The 19406-nt window shown below is 39.0% G+C and overlaps 1 protein-coding gene and 1 long non-coding RNA gene across 2 annotated transcripts in view; one reads left to right on the forward strand and one right to left on the reverse strand.

Annotated features, from left to right (window-relative positions):
• LOC135119228 (uncharacterized) overlaps positions 1-19406 on the forward strand; it is a 115324-nt gene that overhangs the window by 17148 nt on the left and 78770 nt on the right. The window lies entirely within an intron of this gene.
• Positions 1877-8332, reverse strand: LOC110378968 (pancreatic lipase-related protein 2). Its single transcript, XM_064043396.1, has 8 exons — positions 8173-8332; positions 6298-6478; positions 5094-5242; positions 4542-4625; positions 3972-4118; positions 3358-3544; positions 2611-2748; positions 1877-1954 (listed from the first exon to the last, which is right to left on the reverse strand). The coding sequence occupies exons 1-8, from the start codon at positions 8222-8224 to the stop codon at positions 1897-1899; spliced, it is 996 nt and encodes a 331-aa protein (XP_063899466.1). The 5' UTR covers positions 8225-8332; the 3' UTR covers positions 1877-1896.

The following is a 19406-nucleotide window of genomic DNA, read 5'->3' on the forward strand; positions in this document are numbered from 1 at the left end:
CTTTGAATAAACGATTTTTGATTTTGATGTACTTTTTTATTATTTTTTACTTAGGTATCTTGCTGTGTAAACTGCAAATTCACTGAACGTCACGCGTCTTGTGATTTCTTATCAAAAGATTATTGCATTAAAAATATTTAAGGAAGTTAATCAATGTAATTATTAATTCTGTTTTGATAGTGACTCATATTATTATGTTGTCTTTTAAAAATATTTTGATATTGAAGGCGAATAAGTTGACTCAAACGGACTCACAAAAATAAAATTAAGCAAAATTAAAAATTTTGAAAAAAACCCACGTCCGTAAAAATCTTACTGAAAAATAATAAAATAACTCAAAAATATTATAATAGTCTTATAAAGGTCGCCGTCGACGCTGGATGCAGGTCGCCTCCAACAGGTATCTGTGCAGATCTAAGGGGGAGCCTATGTTCAGCAGTGGACGTCCTATGACTGAGATGATGTTGATGATGATGATTATAATAGACGTAAAAATACTTTCTAAAAAAAGAGTTGATATCTCGAGCTATCGGTAATAGATATACTTAACTACCTACTTAAACCGATTAATATCCGTCGACACACAAGTCAGAAGTCAGAAGAATGTGATTAGGTACGACACACCCGATATAATATTGGGCATGTATAATCTATGGTTAATACATTACAGAGGTTGAATAAGTAATGCTAATCTCCTTGCTTTGCCTACTCGTCTATCTTAGATGCGGGTACATTCAAACAACTATGATATAGCTTTGATCCCTTTATAATGGAAAATTCAGATTATCTGAGGGCAAATGGACAAAGGAGAATCTATTTATATTGAGACTAGCGGATCAAGCGGTTTGATCCACGTTTTGGGAGAACAACATACTTCCCGCAACTGGGTAAAAGTAAACCTATGTTCTTGCTTGCCCTATGTTGTTTCTCAGATTATATGTGTAGCTCATTTAATACAGTTCAGTAGTTTTTGCATGAAAATCTAAGTATTAGTAGTATTCTAAGTATATCTTGGACACAATGACTGTGTTTCGGATGGCACGTTAAACTGTAGGTCCCGGCTGTCATTGAACATCCTAGGCATTCGTTACGGGTAGTCAGAAGCCAGTAAGTCTGACACCAGTCTTACCAAGGGGTATTGGGTTGCCCGGTTAACTGTACCACTGACTGTACACACTGGTTGTCAGACTTACTGGCTTCTGACTACCCGTAATGTGCCACATGGAGCGAGTGTCGGATATCTTAATATTCAAAAGTAATAAATTGTAAGAAAGAGATGAAGGATATAGGCGGGGCTTATGTCTGAGGCAATTCTTACAGCAATAGCTTTTGTTAGAGGGAGATAGAATTATTGGAACGGCTAGCTAGGAATTTTCTAGCGAAAATTATATGAAGAGTAACCATTTAATCTAGGTACTTTTTAAAGAAATCTAATTATAATTACTTTTAATATGTATTTTAAAGAAACTTCTTACTCTTGAATTGTTACTCAGATATAAAATAGCCTACCTGCATGTTATATTGATGTGTGACTTATATAATTGTAGAGATTCAACATAATCCGTTCAGCATTTTTAAAAGAGTTTGGACAAGAAAGCATGACAGACTGATAGAATAACTTTTGCATTTATAATAAACTAGCTTCTTCCAGCGGTTGCACCCGCTTCCTTGGGGAACAATTTCGTGCACCCGGATAAAAATTAACCTAACCTAATTAGAATAGTTTCATCAAGATCCATTCGTTCGTTTTTGAGTAAAAGAGGAAGAAACATACCTATATACAAACGTTATTGTTTATAATATTAGTAGGATAATAAATAAAATAACAAAATACGCTAAGAGATTGTTCTTTAATAAGTTATTTCATATTTTAGTCGTATCTTTTCATCAGTTGGTTTAGCCTTGAGAGAATGGCGGAGATCCGTTGGTTGGCACATAGTAGATACCAGAAGCCCTGAAAATAGAAAAAAAGTAATTTTAAATAAATAAAAATTCTATAGTTTTATCATGTAATATGAGAGATTCTCCCTTGGGGCACTGTTTGTCAACACCGCATGTATCTCGTGGTGTACTCGCTCTAGCAAACAGTAACACATTGCGCGCGAACATTACTAACATGTCCGCGACACTGCAACCGCCGCGCGAACACATGCTAGCTGAGGACCAGACCATCTAGTCATGACGAGTTCCTCTGTGTTTCGGAAGGCACGTTAAACTGGTGGGTCCTGGTTGTCATTTGAACATCTTTGGCAATTGTTACGGGTAGTCAGAAGCCCAATTTGAACATCTTAAAGCTATCGGGTTGCCCTTGTAACTGGGTCGAGTAGATCAGATAGGCAGCCGCTCCATGTGGCACACTGGTACTCAGCTGCACCCGGTTAGAATGGAAGCCGACCCCAATATAGTTGGGAAGGCTCGGGAAACGATCATGACATGTGTTGCTGGGGAGTTTGTTGCGCCACTTCTTCCCAGCAAACACATAGGAAGTGGTGAAGGGTGGGCGTTTTGGGGGCTGCCTTTTGTTTTTGACGTTCGAAAAGTGCTGTTTTGCAGCCAAGTTTGAATAAACGATTTTTGAATTTGGAAGTAGAAAAGGCTAGGATTACTTACCCAGTCTTAGGATTGACTCCTCCCATTGGTAGTCTGCCAGGCAGGTTGCAGGAACCACTCTTAGCATCCGCAAGTGTCGCGCATTGGATGCCAGTAAATCCACCGGTTGCCATAGCTTCACCTACGTAGAAATATGATCTGTGGATAAGGGATAAGTTTTAGAAAAAATTGGCATTGAAATAAAGCGTGGAGCGTTTTGTCCAAAAAGCTAGTGTCTAGCGTAGCGGGGTGCCCGAGTGTGTTGATGAGTGTCTGTGTCAATGAGTGACTATGTGAGTGTCAAAATGAGTGTTCGATTGAGTGTATCGATGAGTGTATCAATGAGTGCGCGAATGAGTGTCCAAATGACTTTTCACCTGTAATGGTCGCAGAGAGCTGTGGAACAGCCGGGCATACCATGAATCGGTGTCTTGAATAGTGGGTTGTGTTAATGAGGGCATGTATGAGTGTCAGAGTGAGTGTCTTAATGAGTGTCCGAATGAGTGTCCAAATTACTTTTCACCTGTATTGATCACAGAGAGCTGTGGAACAGCCGGGCATGCCAACGCCGCCGTTGGGATAGAAGTCGACGTGACCGCAGGGAGCCTCCACTCCGATGTTGCCTATGTTAGTGTGAATTACTTCTGTGTAGTGTGAGTCGGTGCCTAGCGTATCGGTTAGTGACTGAGTGTGTTAATGAGTGTCCAAATGAGTGTCAGAGTGAGTGTCTTAATGAGTGTCCGAGTGAGTGTCGAAATGACTTTTCACCTGTAATGGTCGCAGAGTGCTGTGGAGCATCCAGGCATGCCAATGCCGCCGTTGGGATAGAAGTCGACGTGTCCACAGGGCGCCTCCACTCCGATATTGCCTATGTTCGTGTGAATGACTTCGGTGTATTGTGAGTCGGATGGACGGAGCGCTTGGCTGGCTATCCAGCGGTCTGCGGGGTCCATAGCTGTGGGAGAAAGGGGAAATTATGACTATTTTGTTTTATTTTACTAGCTGTGCCATACGGATTCACCTACACCCCTGTTGCTACTACTGAGCGCACATAAACACTAATCTATCTCAGGTTTTAGTCTGTAGCAAATTTGATTTAAGCGAAAAAGTTAATTTTCTATTTCCGCGGCTGAAAACAGTTATTTTGTCATTTATTATATTAATACCTAGGATTACACAAAACAATAGGAACTTGATACCTATATGTACACCACCTTTATAATTTACAAAATGTCTGAACCCACTTTGACGAAAGTATCTATCACTTCCATATAACCGATTTTATCAATTGCGAATAAAACGAAACATAATATGCCTAAGAGAGTTATGACAAACATTTTACTCGTTAGCTGAGCCAATTTTGCTGAAATTCAGGGCCTTACCAGTAATATAACTAGCTTGTCCATTAAGGCTGCGGCCTACAATACCGGCCTGATGCGCTCCAACACTGTATCCGAGTATATGGTAGTTGTTCACCGAAGCCCCTGACGCCTGGTTCAGCCAGGTTATAAAACGGCCGACACTGCGTCCTGAGGAGAGAAGGATTGATTAATAAGTTACCTATATACCTAGTACATTATACACTGTGTTTCGGATGGCACGTTAAACTGTAAGTCCCGGCTGTCATAGAACATGATTGGCAGTTGTTACGGGTAGTCAGAAGCCAGTAAGTCTGACAACTAGTCTTAGCAAGGTTGCCTAGATAACTGGGTTGAGGAGTTCAGATAGGCAGTCACTCCATGTGGCATACTGCTACTCAGCTGCCTCAGGCTAGACTGATGATGATGTATTTATTTAGAAGCTAGTAAGTCAAACTTTTACATGTACGATGTATAGGCTAGACCGATTTTTGACACAGTTAACAATTGTATTTTCCATGTATTTTCCCCTTGAAAACTAACAGCTGTCAACTGAACAAAACATTGGGTACTCCTATATGTATGTGTGCTTACCAGAACTGATTCCATTGAAACCGAAGTGAGCGCCTTTGCCCCAGTCCACGACAATGATGTTAAAATCACCAGCCATCAAGAATGCTGCGGAAAAAAAGAATGCTTTAGTTTTTGTCATAATATCGTGCCTGGAACCACAGATTCACACAAATCAGGCCGTAGTCTGGAAGTTAGTGTTTGATACACCCGTGCATCGGAGAGCACGTTAATGTAAGTCGTGCACCTGATCTCTCTCCAGTCGTATTGGATTGCCGTCCCATCGGGCAATGAGAGTGAAGGAATAGAGAGTGCACCTGTGTCCGAGCAAATGCTCGTGCACTATAATGTGTCCTGGGCAGCTGGCTGATCTCCTTATATGAGAACGGTCGCCGTAGCCGATAATAGGCTAGGAGGACATCACTCAGCTGCATGCGGTTAGACTGGAAGCCGACCCCAACATAGTTGGGAAAAGGCTCGGGAGACGATGATGACATGTGTTGCTAAGACGTTTGTAACGCCACTTCTTCTTCCCAGCAAGGGGGAAAAGGCTTAAGAGATGATGATGAGACTTACCCGGCACTAGCACAGTATTAAACCCGCTGAGTATATTCCCCAAGAAGCCGTGTATGAGTATGACAGTACGTCTAGCTGGGTTGAAGTTGCTGGCTGAGAGGAGAGCTGAGTTGCCTTGCACGATTGGCTGGCTAATCAGGGGATTGGATCTGTGGGGTAGATGGATTGTATTAGAAGTATGAAATATATATTTTTTGGGTTCCGTACCCAAAAGGTAAAACGGGACCCTATTGTTTTCGGTCCTCTGTCCGTCCGTCCAGTGCCAACCGTGATAGTCTGTTGCCGCTATAACAGCAAATGATTGTGTTGAAATAAATAGATTTTCTTCCTTTCTTTCTAGATGCGGCACGGAACCCTTCGTGCTTGGGTTTTTTATATAATACTACTTTTTTCCCACATTCACTACGGAACGAATGCTCGTTAATGGATAAAAAGTAGCCTATATGTTCTCTGATATAATAGAAGCTTTAATACTAACAAGTTTTGTTAAAATCCAGCAAGTTGTTTTTGAAAACAAACATTCAGATAGGTACAAACTTTTGCGTTTTTTATATGTATTAGTAGGATAGGATTCGCTCTACATATAAGGCATGTTTATTTCTAGAAGTTTACAAATCTGCCTAGTTCTCCATTTTTTTTAGGGGAATACTCTAACTGGTAGGTTTTTTACTCGAAACTTCGAAATGAGGCACAATCTTATCGATCGCGGTAATAATATAAATCAAAGCATTTTCTGATGTCCTTGTCGAAACAAAAATCGTGAAAATATCAGTCCGATATGTAGCTACATTTTACACTAGCCGTTTTCCCGCGGTTTCACCCGCGTCCCGTGGTAACTACTGCCCGCACCGGGATAAAATATAGCCTATTTTACTCGCAGATAATAAAGCTTTCTAATGGTGAAAGAATATTTAAAATCGGTCCAGTCGTTTTTGAGTTTATCCATTACAACCAAACAAACAAAGTTTTCCTCTTTTAATATTATATTATATAGAATATGATCTCTTTCTGGTCGTGTCGGATTGCCGTCCCATCGGGTTATGAGAGTGAAGGAATAGGGAGTGAACCTGTGTTTGCGCAAATGCTCGTGCACTATAATATGTCCTGCGCAGCTGACTGATCTCCTTATATGAGAACAGCCGCCGTGGCCGAAATCAGCCGTGGACGCCATTATAGAATATGACTAGTAGACTGAAAATCTCACCTAGTATACAAATGATACTCATTATCCGTATCCGGATTATATCTGGCCATATTCCTCAGGTCACTAGCCTTAATCCAGGAGTCTACTAAATGTGGAGTTCCCTCGTCATCTCTGATGTAGCCATACCGGAGACCTTCGGGGTCTAGTCGAGAGATAATCGGGTCGAACTCTGCTGGCACCGCTGGGGAAAACAAAAGAGAGTGTTTTATTATATGGGTGATAATTGGTGAAGGTATTTAATACATGGGTGAAAATTGGTGAAGGTATTTAATACATGTGAGGTACTGGCGTTTTGGGGGCTGTTTGTTTATTTGACCTTCAAAAAGTACTGATTTTCAAGCCAACTTTGAATAAATGACTTTTTCTCTAATCTTTTTTTATATTTTAAATTATATAAGACTAGCTGTTGCTGGCATTACGAGGTAAAAACTACTGCCCTCACCGGGATAAAATATAGCTGTAACTCGGAAACTCGTATTCTTTCACTATTTAGTGAAAGAATTTTTCAAATCGGTTCAGTAGTTTTGGAGCCTTTGCAGGCTTTGCCTTTTTTTAGGGTACATACGAATTAATATCTAATCTTTATTTTAGTAAAGATTATAATTGCTCTTTCAAACTCATCATCTGCGTAGCCCTTTCCCAACTATGTTGGGGTCGGCTTCCAGTCTAACAGCATGCAGCTGTGTACCGGTGCTTTACAAGGAGCGAATGCCCTATCTGACATCCTCAACCCAGTTACCCTACTACTTTCAAACTGTAGATAAATAAAATGAAACTATGCATAAAAGATAATTTAACAATTATCTTTCTTATCAACAAAAACAATATTTTTGCGAAAGTTATAGATAGAGATCGGAAATTCCATTTATTGACTTGTCAGTACATGTAGGTAATTAAATAACAATTAAGATTCGCTAATATAATAATCAGTGTAATTAGATCTTCACGGATGGACAACAAAATATGATAAAATAAATGACGTAATGCTATAGAAGATAATGCGCCTTGCAAAATCTTTATATCAAGGTTTGGAATAAAACCCGACCTCAAATCGTCCGTATATTATTTTTCTTTACATTTTTGGCAAGTTTCTTCCCTTTATAAAGGGCTTTATTCTACTCAAAAATGCTTTCTGCAAAAAAAAATACCTAAAAGTAAATAACCTTGACATATTTTCAACGTCATTAGAAAATGACTAATTGTTTGCACATACATACTTATCCGCCCTTATATTATGGCGAGTCCACACGCTACAGACTCAAGTTTGTATATAATAATGTCTGTACGAACTTAAAAGTCTGCGTAAACATCGAAACTTTGAGTGCAAATGTAAAGTCTATATAAAAATACTGAAATCTGAGTGAAAATATGATGAAACAACATGTTTGTGCAGACTTATCACTGTATATTCGTTATTTTGAGAAGTTACTGATTACTCATGATGGCCTAGTGGGTATGAGGGGTGGGTTCGATTCCGTCGGGCAAGTACGAATGGAACTTTTCTAAAGTATGCACTTTCTAAGTATATCTTGGACACCAATGACTGTGTTTCGGATGGCACGTTAAACAGTAGGTCCCGGCTGTCATTGAACATCCTTGGCAGTCGTTACGGGTAGTCAGAAGACAGTAAGTCTGACACCAGTCTAACCAAGAGGTATTGGGTTGCCCGGGTAACTGGGTTGAGGGGGTCAGATAGGGCAGTCGCTCCTTGGCACTGGTACTCAGCTATATCCGGTTAGACTGGAAGTCGACCCCAACATAGTTAGAAAAAAGGCTCGGATGATGATGATTTTCATAATACACAGACATACTCGTACGTGCAAAGCGTGTCTTCCTAGAATTTATTAAACTATTATAATCTATTTAAATATTTACCTGCAACGGCAGCTATGAATGCCAAAAACGCGACAACACTGTGACCCACCATTTTTGAATTTATCGCGAAAAGTAATTAAGACTCTCAATTTATACAAAATCACTTGTTTTGATTATTTTCTCGTAATCTTAAATCAAAACGTGTGTATTATCTAGATAAAAAGACTTTTTAGCCACGCGACTGCTTGCGTTAATGATAATTAAATTATGTTTTCAATTGAAAGTAGATACATATTTACATAGAATTGTCATCAAACAATTACATTCTTCAAAACTGTAAAATAAGCAATATAATTAACAAAAGCTATTACATCATCCAGTCCGTTTTCTAACCTCTCACTCAAATTCATATCATCCTCCTGCCCTTATCCCAATTTTATTAGTGGTCGGCGCAGCATGTTTTCTCCTTCCATACTCTTCTATCTGCCGTCATCTCACAAGTAACATCCTTTCTTACCATATCTACTTTCACAAAATCCATTGGTCGTTTCTTTGGTCTTCCTCTTCCACTATATCCGTCCACGTTCATACTCATCACGTTCGTTTTGACTTTCATTCCTCCGCATCACATGCCCATACCTAATTTCATACATCAAACACACCAAAAGATAGTTGCTCATGCGAACTTATACAACGGACTCACTCTATTCGGTACCTCGGCTTTCAATCATTCTCCGAGCCCTTTTCCCAACTATGTTGGGGTCGGCTTCCAGTCTAACCCGATGCAGCTGAGTACCAGTGTGCCACAAGGAGCGACTGCCTTATCTGACTCCCTCAACCCAGTTACCCTGGCTGTCGGATACAGTCCATAAGACACATTTGGTATTCGACGTTACTTTGCGGAAATCTATGACAATAATATGGTACTGTCGAACTGATCTGATGATGGAGCCGGAAAATTTGAACTGGAACTTCATGATGGAACATCGTATCATAGCTGTGTTTGGCCTTGTTAGAAAAGTCTTGTAATGAATATTAGGGTTTTGGTTTTTACGTGCCTTGATAAAAGCTGTATTGAAATGGTTTATTAGTATTCAAATTGATAGTCGATTATGTAATATTAATACCTAGTAAATAAACAGCTGCATTGCTTGATATGCATCTTTATAATTTTATTTACGTAGGTACTTAGATAACGCATTTTGTTCAGACTGATTAAAAACTTTCATTTTATTAGCCAGTAAGTCTGACAACCAGTCAAACCAATGGGCATTGGGTTGCCCGGGTAACTTGGTTGAGTAATGCAGATAGGCAGTCGCTCCTTGTGGCATACTGGTACTCAGTTGCATACAGTTAGACTGGAAGCCGACCTCAACATAGTTGGGAAAAAGCTCGGCAGATGAACCATTGGTGAATGGCTCAAGATGTTATTTCCAACAATTTTGAGATAAGGTGTCATGAATTTATGAAACGTCATTTGTTTTTTATGAATGAATGAATTGACATAAAATAATGACGTCATATTATTATGATAGAAATAATATGTAATTAATAGATAAATAGGTACCTAATTTAATTTCTAATGATAATTATCTAATCATTGTAATGTATGCAAATTATATTTTTCAAGATTCTTGCTATGTTACTGATTGATGTTGAAGAAAAACACTTATTGTGTATTTAGCTTCTGCCCGGGGCTTGTTACTAGAGAGCGTCGATGAGAGATCTATCCCCATTACATGGATAAAAACTCAAGGGTACTACATATACACCGTGACTTTTTAGTCGTCTTACAACGGCAGCCCACTTCATGTATACAATGACTAGTAAAAGTTCATTAAAAAAAAATATTTATGAGATTTTAATAATTTAAAAATAAAAATTAATTCATTATTATGATGCAGGACGTAGATTATAAGAACACCCTGTTGTGAGCGCTGCCCGAATCCTGTATCAATGGAGCGCGGCGCGTTGGGAAGGTACCTACTTTCTACCGTTTGATGCGTAAACATTTCTTTTTCAGTATTTTTCTTTGCACCTATTATCTTAATTAAGTAAGGCTATAAAATTAATAATCGTGTCTAGTGGTATTTTATGTCGGATAGATTGAGTGGACCACCTTTGTAAGACGACTCAAAAGTCACGGTGTATGTAATGTGCACATTTCGCGAACTTTAAATAACTTTGATAGCCAACTTTAAATAACACGAGCCCCTTAATTTAATTGAGTGTCAAACCAAATATTTTGACTGCCCAATGACTTGACCGCATCTTACGTCCACTTACAAGTCGCCCTCTGAAGTAGGGGCGAGTTGTAAGTAGGGGCGAGTTAGAGTGAGTGTGTTTGTGTAGGTCGCCGCTTATCTGTGGTCAAGCAGGCGTCTCGTCTTATGTGTAGATGAGGGGAAAAGTGTTAGGAGTTCTCTTGTTTTTATATCTCATTCTAGGAACAAGGAACATTTACGTGGATCTTTGTAAAATGACGCAACCTGAAGGCTATTAAAATAGGCTTTAGCTACAGTGATTTATCCTGATAATTTCTACTCCATCTTAAACGAAACAACATACGGAAAACCACCTAATGTGCCAACTATGTATACATTATATTTTTGTTAGTGGCTATTAAGGGGTCTACACACCAAAGCCGCTGACCCGGCGGCACAGCCCGGTGGCACGACTACCGCGGCATGTGGTGTTCTAGTAATTGTCAAATACTCTATGAAAGCCGGCGGCATGATTGTACAAAATACGGCCGGCGGGTTGGGCCGCCGGCATCAGCGGCTATGGTGTGTAGACACCTTTATATACCATGAAACTTAACAGACACAGACTTGCTAGCAAAGTAATTTGTACATTACAATATATAGGTAAATACGAGGTAATATTAGACGCTCTCATAGATACCTTCAAGCATTTGGACGGTTTTTTCCTTCCGATAAATATTTCACATTAAAACCGAACACTCCTCTCCTCGCCATTACACGTAAGAAAGAGTGATATAATCCTCTATCACTGGACCGCAGCTGTACTTGACGATATTTTTACAGGCGTACCACTAAGTTCTGACCGCAGGTTCACTTGATAATGTTATTTTTAGGCATAGGGAGTTGTGGGTTTTTAACCGACCATGTTTATATTTTAGTTCGTGTATGTGTGACTATCTTGAAATGACGAGTTTTTTTGTGTTTAGAAAGGCACGTTAATGTAGTGATCATTTGAACATCTTTGGCAATCGTCCCAGGTTAGATAGCAGAAAGTCTGATAACCAGTCTTACCAAGGGTTGTCTGGGTAACTGGATTGAAAAGGTCATATAGGCAGTCGTTCCATATGGCACACTGGTACTCAGCTGCATCCAGTTACACTGGAAGCCGACCCCGTAGGGAAAAAGCATGAAGTTTTACCAAAATAAAATAATGTTTCCTTTTTCACCCACCCATCAATTTCCCGCTCTCACATAAAACTTAACGTCTACATTGATGTAATCATAAGCTTACACTTTGGACTTTCAACGTCGTCTTACAAGAAAAGCTGTAAAATTTTGTAAGGGTAATTACAAGGTTTTTTCTTTGAAGAAAATTTGTGTGGTCCAAGTTATAAGAATTTTATCGCTTAGCTATATCTTGGTCTAGGCAAGTCATGGTAGATTAGTACATAAAGATGTACGATTTTGTTTATGTTTTATAAACAAAATCGTACATGTTTATGTACCTAACATTAAATCTGCGACTTTCTTGGAACTTGGTTTCAAATAAAAAAGATAATACATAATATGAATTGCAAAAGTTACATATGTGAACTAATAACTATTATATAACATATTTAATTTACATAAAACGCCTTCCTCTCTTCTCAATACAAGGCTTACTATGTCCATCAGGGTCCATAATTATGTCTTCTTTTTTATATTTCTATCTCGATTAGTAGAATGCCATAAACTACCAACTTAATATGAATGAATATAAAAAATCGGCAAAAATCGCTGTCGCTTATGAACTAGAACCGCCATTTAAAAAAGCAGAGGGGTCTCAAACTGTCTCCCGACAAACGCTAATAAGCATATAAATGATCGCAAGTTTTTTAGCTAATCACTGTTTTGTCACAAGACAGAGAGAGACAGACGTAGTTAGAGTAAAGAGGAAGATGTTTGATGTCGTTATAGGAGAAAACGAGTTCTTGCAAAGTTCTTTTTCAAGCTTTTTTGTAGTTTTAAGTACGGGAAGGGAAAAGGATAGAACTTTTCTATAAAAGGTCTGCCGAGCCTTTTTCGAACTATGTTTAAGTCTGCTTATAGTCAGCGGGTGGGTAACAGTGTGCCATAAGAAGCGACTGCCTATCCGACCTCCTCAACCCGGTTACCCGGGCAACCCAATATACTTTGGTAAGTCTAGTTATTGATATGGTTATCAGAAATCCTAGCTTCTAACTGTCAAAGATGTTCAACTGACAGCCGGGACCAATTTAACGTGCTCTCCGAAACATGGAGGAACTCGTCATGACAAGATGGCCTGAGAACTCAGCTTGCAGATGCAGCCCCCTGGCGGAAGATATTTTACTTATAAAACACGGCATAATTTCCAAGAAAAAGTATGTTTCTCCTATAATTGTAGACACTCCCTCATTATAATTCCGAGTGCTTTCTGAGACAGTCTCTGCCACAGAGAACAAAATGACTAGCGGAGATGTCATAACGCAAAATCTCCTAAGAAAGTAGCGACAACATGAGGAGCGAGGGGGACGAGGAACGTTGCCAGTTCCGCATCAACTCGCCATTCATCATCATCATCATCATCTCAGCCATAGGACGTCCACTGCTGAACATAGGCCTGCCCCTTAGGCCTCGGCCTCGAATTTTGCGGGCGGTCACCGTTTTGACTGGAGCTCACCGCTCGTTGCCCGCTCCCGCGCCGCTGTATTCGAGGGCCGGTCCATTTGATTATACGCGTAAGCTGCCGCTCCCGCGCCGCCGCCGCTGCCGCCCCGCTGCCCGCAAAATTCGAGGCCGAGGCCTTAGATCTCCACAGATACCTGTTGGAGGCGACCTGTATCCAGCGTCCTCCAGCGACCTTTATAAGCCACTATTTCAGAATAAAATCTCCAATCAATCAAGCACAATCTTTGACAGATTGGTTTTGATTTGATAACTAACCCGAACTTCTCGTTAGTTCTAGTAACTGGGGCCCGATTCTCCTAATTTTACTTAAGTGACTTACGATTCACATTCGACTGAGATCCAATCACGACTCAATTACGATTGAAGCGTATGTGTCAATCCACAATTTTTTCTTTGAAATAAACGTTGTTATCCTTTTCTGTCATTCAATAATGAATCATATTGTCTGCAAATTATTTACGATTGCAATATGATTGTAGAGCAAACTACCGTATAGACGAAAATCACCAAAAAGCAAACCAATCGAATGTCGTTGGAATACGATTTGTCTTATATTAGTAGCAGAATGCTCGATATGGTTAAAACAGCTATTGCGATTCAATTCCTATTCGATTTTGACATAATTAACTTAGGAAAATCGGGCCCCTGATCACGCCTGCCATGCGTTGCTTGACCTTCAAGAAGTCGCCTGACCTACCTTCTTTATGATATCTCCGCTAGTCATTTGTTTCTCTATGGTGTCTCCGCTTCGTGAGCCGGTCCACGCTTTGTCAAAGCGAATAGAATAAACATCACATCATACGGTAGAACAGACACGATTTTACGACTGAAATGGGCTGAAAGATTTGGGTGGATAAGCCTGTTACTAAAATCAAATTGAAAAGTACCAATTAACTTGGCTTGTTTGAGGACCACACGTTTTATATAAAACAATTTAAGCAAAACATAGCTGTTTTCCCGCGTCCCGGAGAACTTCTTACTGTATGTGAAGTTTTCATGTCGGTTTAGTAGTGTCGGAGCCTTTGGGGTTGAAAAATACAAAGAAAAAAATAATTATCTTTATTGTATTAGTATAGAAAGCAATATAAGCAAAGTAAGTAGACACTTCCTGTGAAAAATCTGTGACATCATAGTCAGAATTTTACAAGTTGCATAGAAATTAACTACATATTTCTGACGGTTCAATAAAAGTTGAATTTGACAGTTTTCATCTACCATATCTTAACAGTTTGTGATCAGCAAACAACTTAATAAATTAAGGAAATAAATAGGCATATCCACAATAACCTCTCATTTTTTACCCTCAAAGTAAAATTATTCAATTTTTTATCAGCCCCATCTTCACTTGTTTCGGGGTGATTCAAATTAGACTCCCCTTTGTCTTTCTCTTTTATTTCAATGAATATAAACTCTTGTATATTGATCTCGGAAGTTTAAAATTATACGGAAGTAAGATATACTTCCTTGTCATTTAAACATCTTTGGCAGTCGTTACGGGTAGTCAGGAGCCAGTAAGTCTGACAACCAGTCTTACCTAGGAATATAGGCAGTCGCTTCTTGTGGCACACTGGTACCTACTCACTACTCAGCTGCATCCGGTTAGACTGGAAGCTGACCCCAACATAGTTGGGAAAAAGGCTCGAAAGTATATTTTGTATATTTTGTGTTGAGGAAGTCAGATAGGGCAGTCGCTCCTTGTGGCACACTGGTACTCAGCTACATCCGGTTAGACTGGAAGTCGACCCCAACATAGTTGGGCAAAGGCTCGGGAGATGATGATCCAAATATCATGTGTGCGCGTGTGTGGGTAACATGGTGTTCTCTCGTCCGCCTTTAGCGTAGTGACTTATCAATACGTTTCTTTCCTCACGTATTTATTTATTATTTTATCTGCAAAAATAATCTATAAGATAATCTTTTAAATCTATCCTAATATAGTAAAGAGTGTTTATGTGATGTTTTGTCCATGTTGCGATTGTGACATGTGTCCTCAGAAGATTTCATAAGATCATTCTTGAATTGGAAAATTAAACACATTGTTATAGTTTGTTGTATTATTCCTATATATTCACTTTTTCGTTCACATCTTACCGACAATACGTTAATCTGACATTCGGCAGCTGACAGTCAGTTTGGTTTGAAACTTTTAAAAATCTCACTTTTGGAAAGCTATACTCTTCCCGGGTAACATCCAACTTCCTACTAAGATTATAAATGTGAAAGTTTGTGAGAATGTACTGAAGTATGTTTGTTATTCTTTCTCGCAAAAACGGTTGGACCGATTTGGTTGCAATTTGGTATGTAGATAGATGATACCCTGGATTAACACATAGGCTACTTTTTATCAAAACACCAAGCGGACGAAGCCGCGAGCGGAAGCTAGTAGGCTATATTTTATCCGACTACACGAAAAAGATCCCCCGGGAGCCGAGAAAAACCGATAGTAGCGTCTGTTTTAAAATAAAGCAATATTCATAGATTCAGTTACACCACATTCGTAATACATTTATAGATATACTAGCTTCCGCCCGCTGCTACGCCCGCGTAGAGCTCGGTTATATCGCGTTTCGAAGAGAATTCTTCAAAAGTCCGGGATAAAAACTATCCTGTGTTCTTTCTCAGGGTCAACTCTATCTCTGTATAGTTATCCGCAAGAATCTTGAGCTCTGACCTACATCTGCGCAGAAGTGATTTATTAGCAAAGAACCAATCCCGAGTGACGGCTATGACGCAATGCACTGCGGGCCAATCACCGCTTTAGCCCGCCCCCGCGCCTCACTTCATACCACAAAAGGGACCCAATAAATTACTTTTGCGCAGGTGAAGGTCGGAGCTCAAGATTCGTGCCGATAACTATACCAAATTTTATTAAAATCAGTTAAGTGGTTTAGACGTGAAAGCGTAACAGACAGACAGAGTAACTTTCGCATCTATAATATTAGTAGGGATCTCAGGAAATTGGATTCGCAGAGAGGGTGAAAGAATATATGAATTCGTTTCAAATGACATGTGTTACAAAAATGCAATATTCACACTAGATATTAATATATCGCTTGGGGACGGAACCCGGTGCTTTACGTTATATTTGGGGATCCGTAGTGTTTTTTGGGACCGGTTAATGGTTTTTGAGGTTATTTTGCGGTGTCTGTGTTTCAGAAGGTTTCAGTTTTAATAGACAGACAAGTTATTTACACATTTATAGTAAGTAAGGATTATTTATTATACTGGAATGAATTTTATTCATGCGCAAACTTTGTCAACTTATAGTTAAATAAATTTTATAGATACGTATATTTTTATTTTCTTGAGTTTAAGTACAAAAATGAATAATATAATATTTTGTAACCGATTGTACGGCCACAGTCGTCATCGTAGGCACGGCGCCAACGCGAAACCGGTTTACTGACGCGAGCGCTGCTCCAAGCGCGTTTAAATATAATTAGTAGGTATCCTTATTTTGCTGATTTTAGGGCGGATAAAAAAAATACATAAAACACAGTCAACTCTAAACTATAATCACAACCCGCTTTTCCCAAAGTTGGTAAAAAATTGAAACTGAAAATTAACCTTAAAATGAAATTAAAATCCAGATTGAGGCAGATTGAAGTGTCACAAATTAACCCTTCGGTGTGGCACGAGAACAATTTACGACTGGCGGGGTCGTTTCAACCCTAACGTTGGAATTTCCACCACTTGATATCAAAAATTTAATTAACTCTTCAACGTATGGGGTTCAATCTCTGGATTGTACATTTTGTATTAAAATTTTTAAAAAATATGGAATTGATACTTAAACGCAAAACCGTGAACAGGCGAATCTAAGTATATGGAGTTCGATCCTCATCAATAGCAATTATTTTTGTGAACATTATAAAGTTATAATACAATGATTGTGACGTCATTGTCATGTCTTTTGTTTCGATTTAAATATTTGTTTACTCTTTCTTACACATCAAATATGAAATGAAACGAAAGAGATCAATCTATCTCTTTCATTTCGTGCATGACGTCATTGAAAATTGGCGGCATATTTTTATTTTTCTTCCTTATTTAATCCAATCAATATGTGTATTTACATAAACCAAATCAATTTATCTTATTTACTTATATTTCTAATATTAAAATGCTCAATATTTGCGGCGTGAAGTCAGTACAACGTCTTTTTTAATGAATTTTTAAATTCGAATGCTGTCATTGACGCGCTTATTTTTTCAGTATTAAAAAAAACTTACCAGCTAAATAATATAATAAGAATTAGTTGGAAGGGATTTTCCAATTATCTTTAAAAAAATGATTTTTAAACTAGAAACCTAGGATGTGTGTGAATATTTCACAAAAAACTACTGAACGGATTCTAATGAAACTTTGCGCGAGAAGTAATTCTCGGGACTAGATACAGGAAGTAATTTTCTGGTAGTCAAATACCAACACAGAACCATTATATTTTCGCAATTAACGAGAAAAAATGTCTGACCATAATTACAAACGTGATATATTGCAGAAACCAGCGTTAATTGATAAAGGGTACTTAGAGCATCGAACCAACAGAAACTGATCCGTGGGCATATAACTGTATGCTAAATTCTGTCAAGACGACCCAGTTGTCGCAAAGGTCACCATGTCGGACTGCCGATCGTGAGGTCCCGGGTTCGATTCCTGGTACAGTCACCATTTGAGCGTGCTTGTTCATTCGTGATCTGGATGTTATAAAATGTTTATGAAACTATATCAGTTGTGTTAGCTGTCATAACACAATTCAGTTAATTGATTACCATGGGGCTAATTAAACCGACCGTGTGTGAAAGGTCTCGCTAAAATATAGCCTATATTACCTACTCGTGAAGAGTGTAGATTTCCAATAATTAAAGAATTTTCAAGTATGTCGTTCAGTAGTTTTTGAGTTCATTCATCACAAAAAAAAAATGCCTCTTTATTCTCTTTATTCTCTTTAGAGTGATTCTCTCGTACCTTTTGAAGCACAGTAGGTAATGGCGTATCCAGTTGCCTCATTACTCTAAGGCCGGACACGATGAAAGAGTGCCAAACCGGTCAGTCAGCGATTTTGACCGATCACCCCCTGTTTCACCCCTTATTCACTCGGCTTTGTTGTGGTTTTATTGTAGGAACGTTTTTTTGTTTTATTCTGAAGATCTGTGACAAGTGTGAGTACTGGCTTTGGGTTATAATGAAAATATTATACACAGTATGGTAGTTACTATTATTATTTACAAACTAGCTTCTGCCAGCGGTTTCACCCGCATCCCGTGGAAACCTCTGCACGAACCCGGATAAAAAGTAGCCTATAGCCTTCCTCGACAAATGGGCTATCTAACACTGAAAGAATTTTTCAAATCGGAAAAGTTGTTATATATGTTATATTATAACAAACTCTTCAGCTTAATAATATTAGTATAGATTCACTATCCAATCCAAACCGTTTTACGCAGACGAAATACACACACACATGAGACTGTCCACTGTGCCATCTGGTAGAAAACGAGGAAAAAATTACCGAAGGGGTCTGCGCACAGTCAATTAGCGATGTCTGCACAGTGTCATGAGATTAACGCCATGGACAAAAACGAAAATTTGTGGTATTTCTAACGATTGCTGTTTTATTTCACTGGGTTTATTGAATTCTGGAATTCTGGTAGAGCATATTAATTTTAGATGATAGCTTTTCCAAGAATATGTACGGAACCCTTCGTGCGCGAGTCCGACTCGCTCTTGGCCGGTTTCTTTGTATGAAATTTAGCCATCTCCTTTCATCATCATCATCATCTCAGCCATAGGACGTCCACTGCTGAACATAGGCCTCCCCTTTAGATCTCCACAGATACCTGTTGGAGGCGACCTGCATCCAGCGTCGACGGCGACCTTTATAAGGTCGTCTGTCCACCGTGTTGGTGGACGTCCTACACTGCGCTTGCTAGTCCGTGGTCTCCTTTGAGTGCTCCTAAAATGATCCCTATCCCATATAACCATTTTTGCGAACATAACGTAACCGTTTCGACACTTAGTGTCGACACTGATCTATCTCGAAACATAATCTCGTCGACGTTCCGTGTTAGCGCCGTCGCTGCAACTAAAAATGGGGAAGATCTCGACACAATAAACAAGTAACATTTGGTTTCTAATTTACGTCGCCGTGTCGTAACATTGTTACCATATTTTAACCAGAGATCGCACTAATCATTCAATCATTCATTCGTTCGATCAATTTCGTTGGCTCGTGCGTGAGTGACACGACGAATAATACAAAATACAAGAAATCCCAAAATGATGGTTGAAGTATGATAATGATAATGAAGTAAACAAAGTTTTAGTTTTCATTAATTAATATGGTTTATAATGCTCAAATCTTATTGGGAAAAAAAGTTTACTGTGTAATTTCTTTGAATA

This window comes from Helicoverpa armigera, chromosome 31 (genome assembly GCF_030705265.1).
Source record: "Helicoverpa armigera isolate CAAS_96S chromosome 31, ASM3070526v1, whole genome shotgun sequence".
Taxonomy (NCBI): domain Eukaryota; kingdom Metazoa; phylum Arthropoda; class Insecta; order Lepidoptera; family Noctuidae; genus Helicoverpa; species Helicoverpa armigera.

Bases quoted from the DNA above. Each gene is read 5' to 3' on its own strand.
- LOC110378968 (XM_064043396.1), bottom strand. From the start codon at position 8,224: ATGGTGGGTCACAGTGTTGTCGCGTTTTTGGCATTCATAGCTGCCGTT. The intron at 3,545-3,971 runs GTAAGGCCCTGA...TTTCTCCCACAG, and splicing joins ACAAGCTAGTTATATTACTG to CTATGGACCCCGCAGACCGC. The intron at 2,749-3,357 runs GTGAAAAGTCAT...CCTTATCCACAG, and splicing joins GCACTCTGCGACCATTACAG to ATCATATTTCTACGTAGGTG.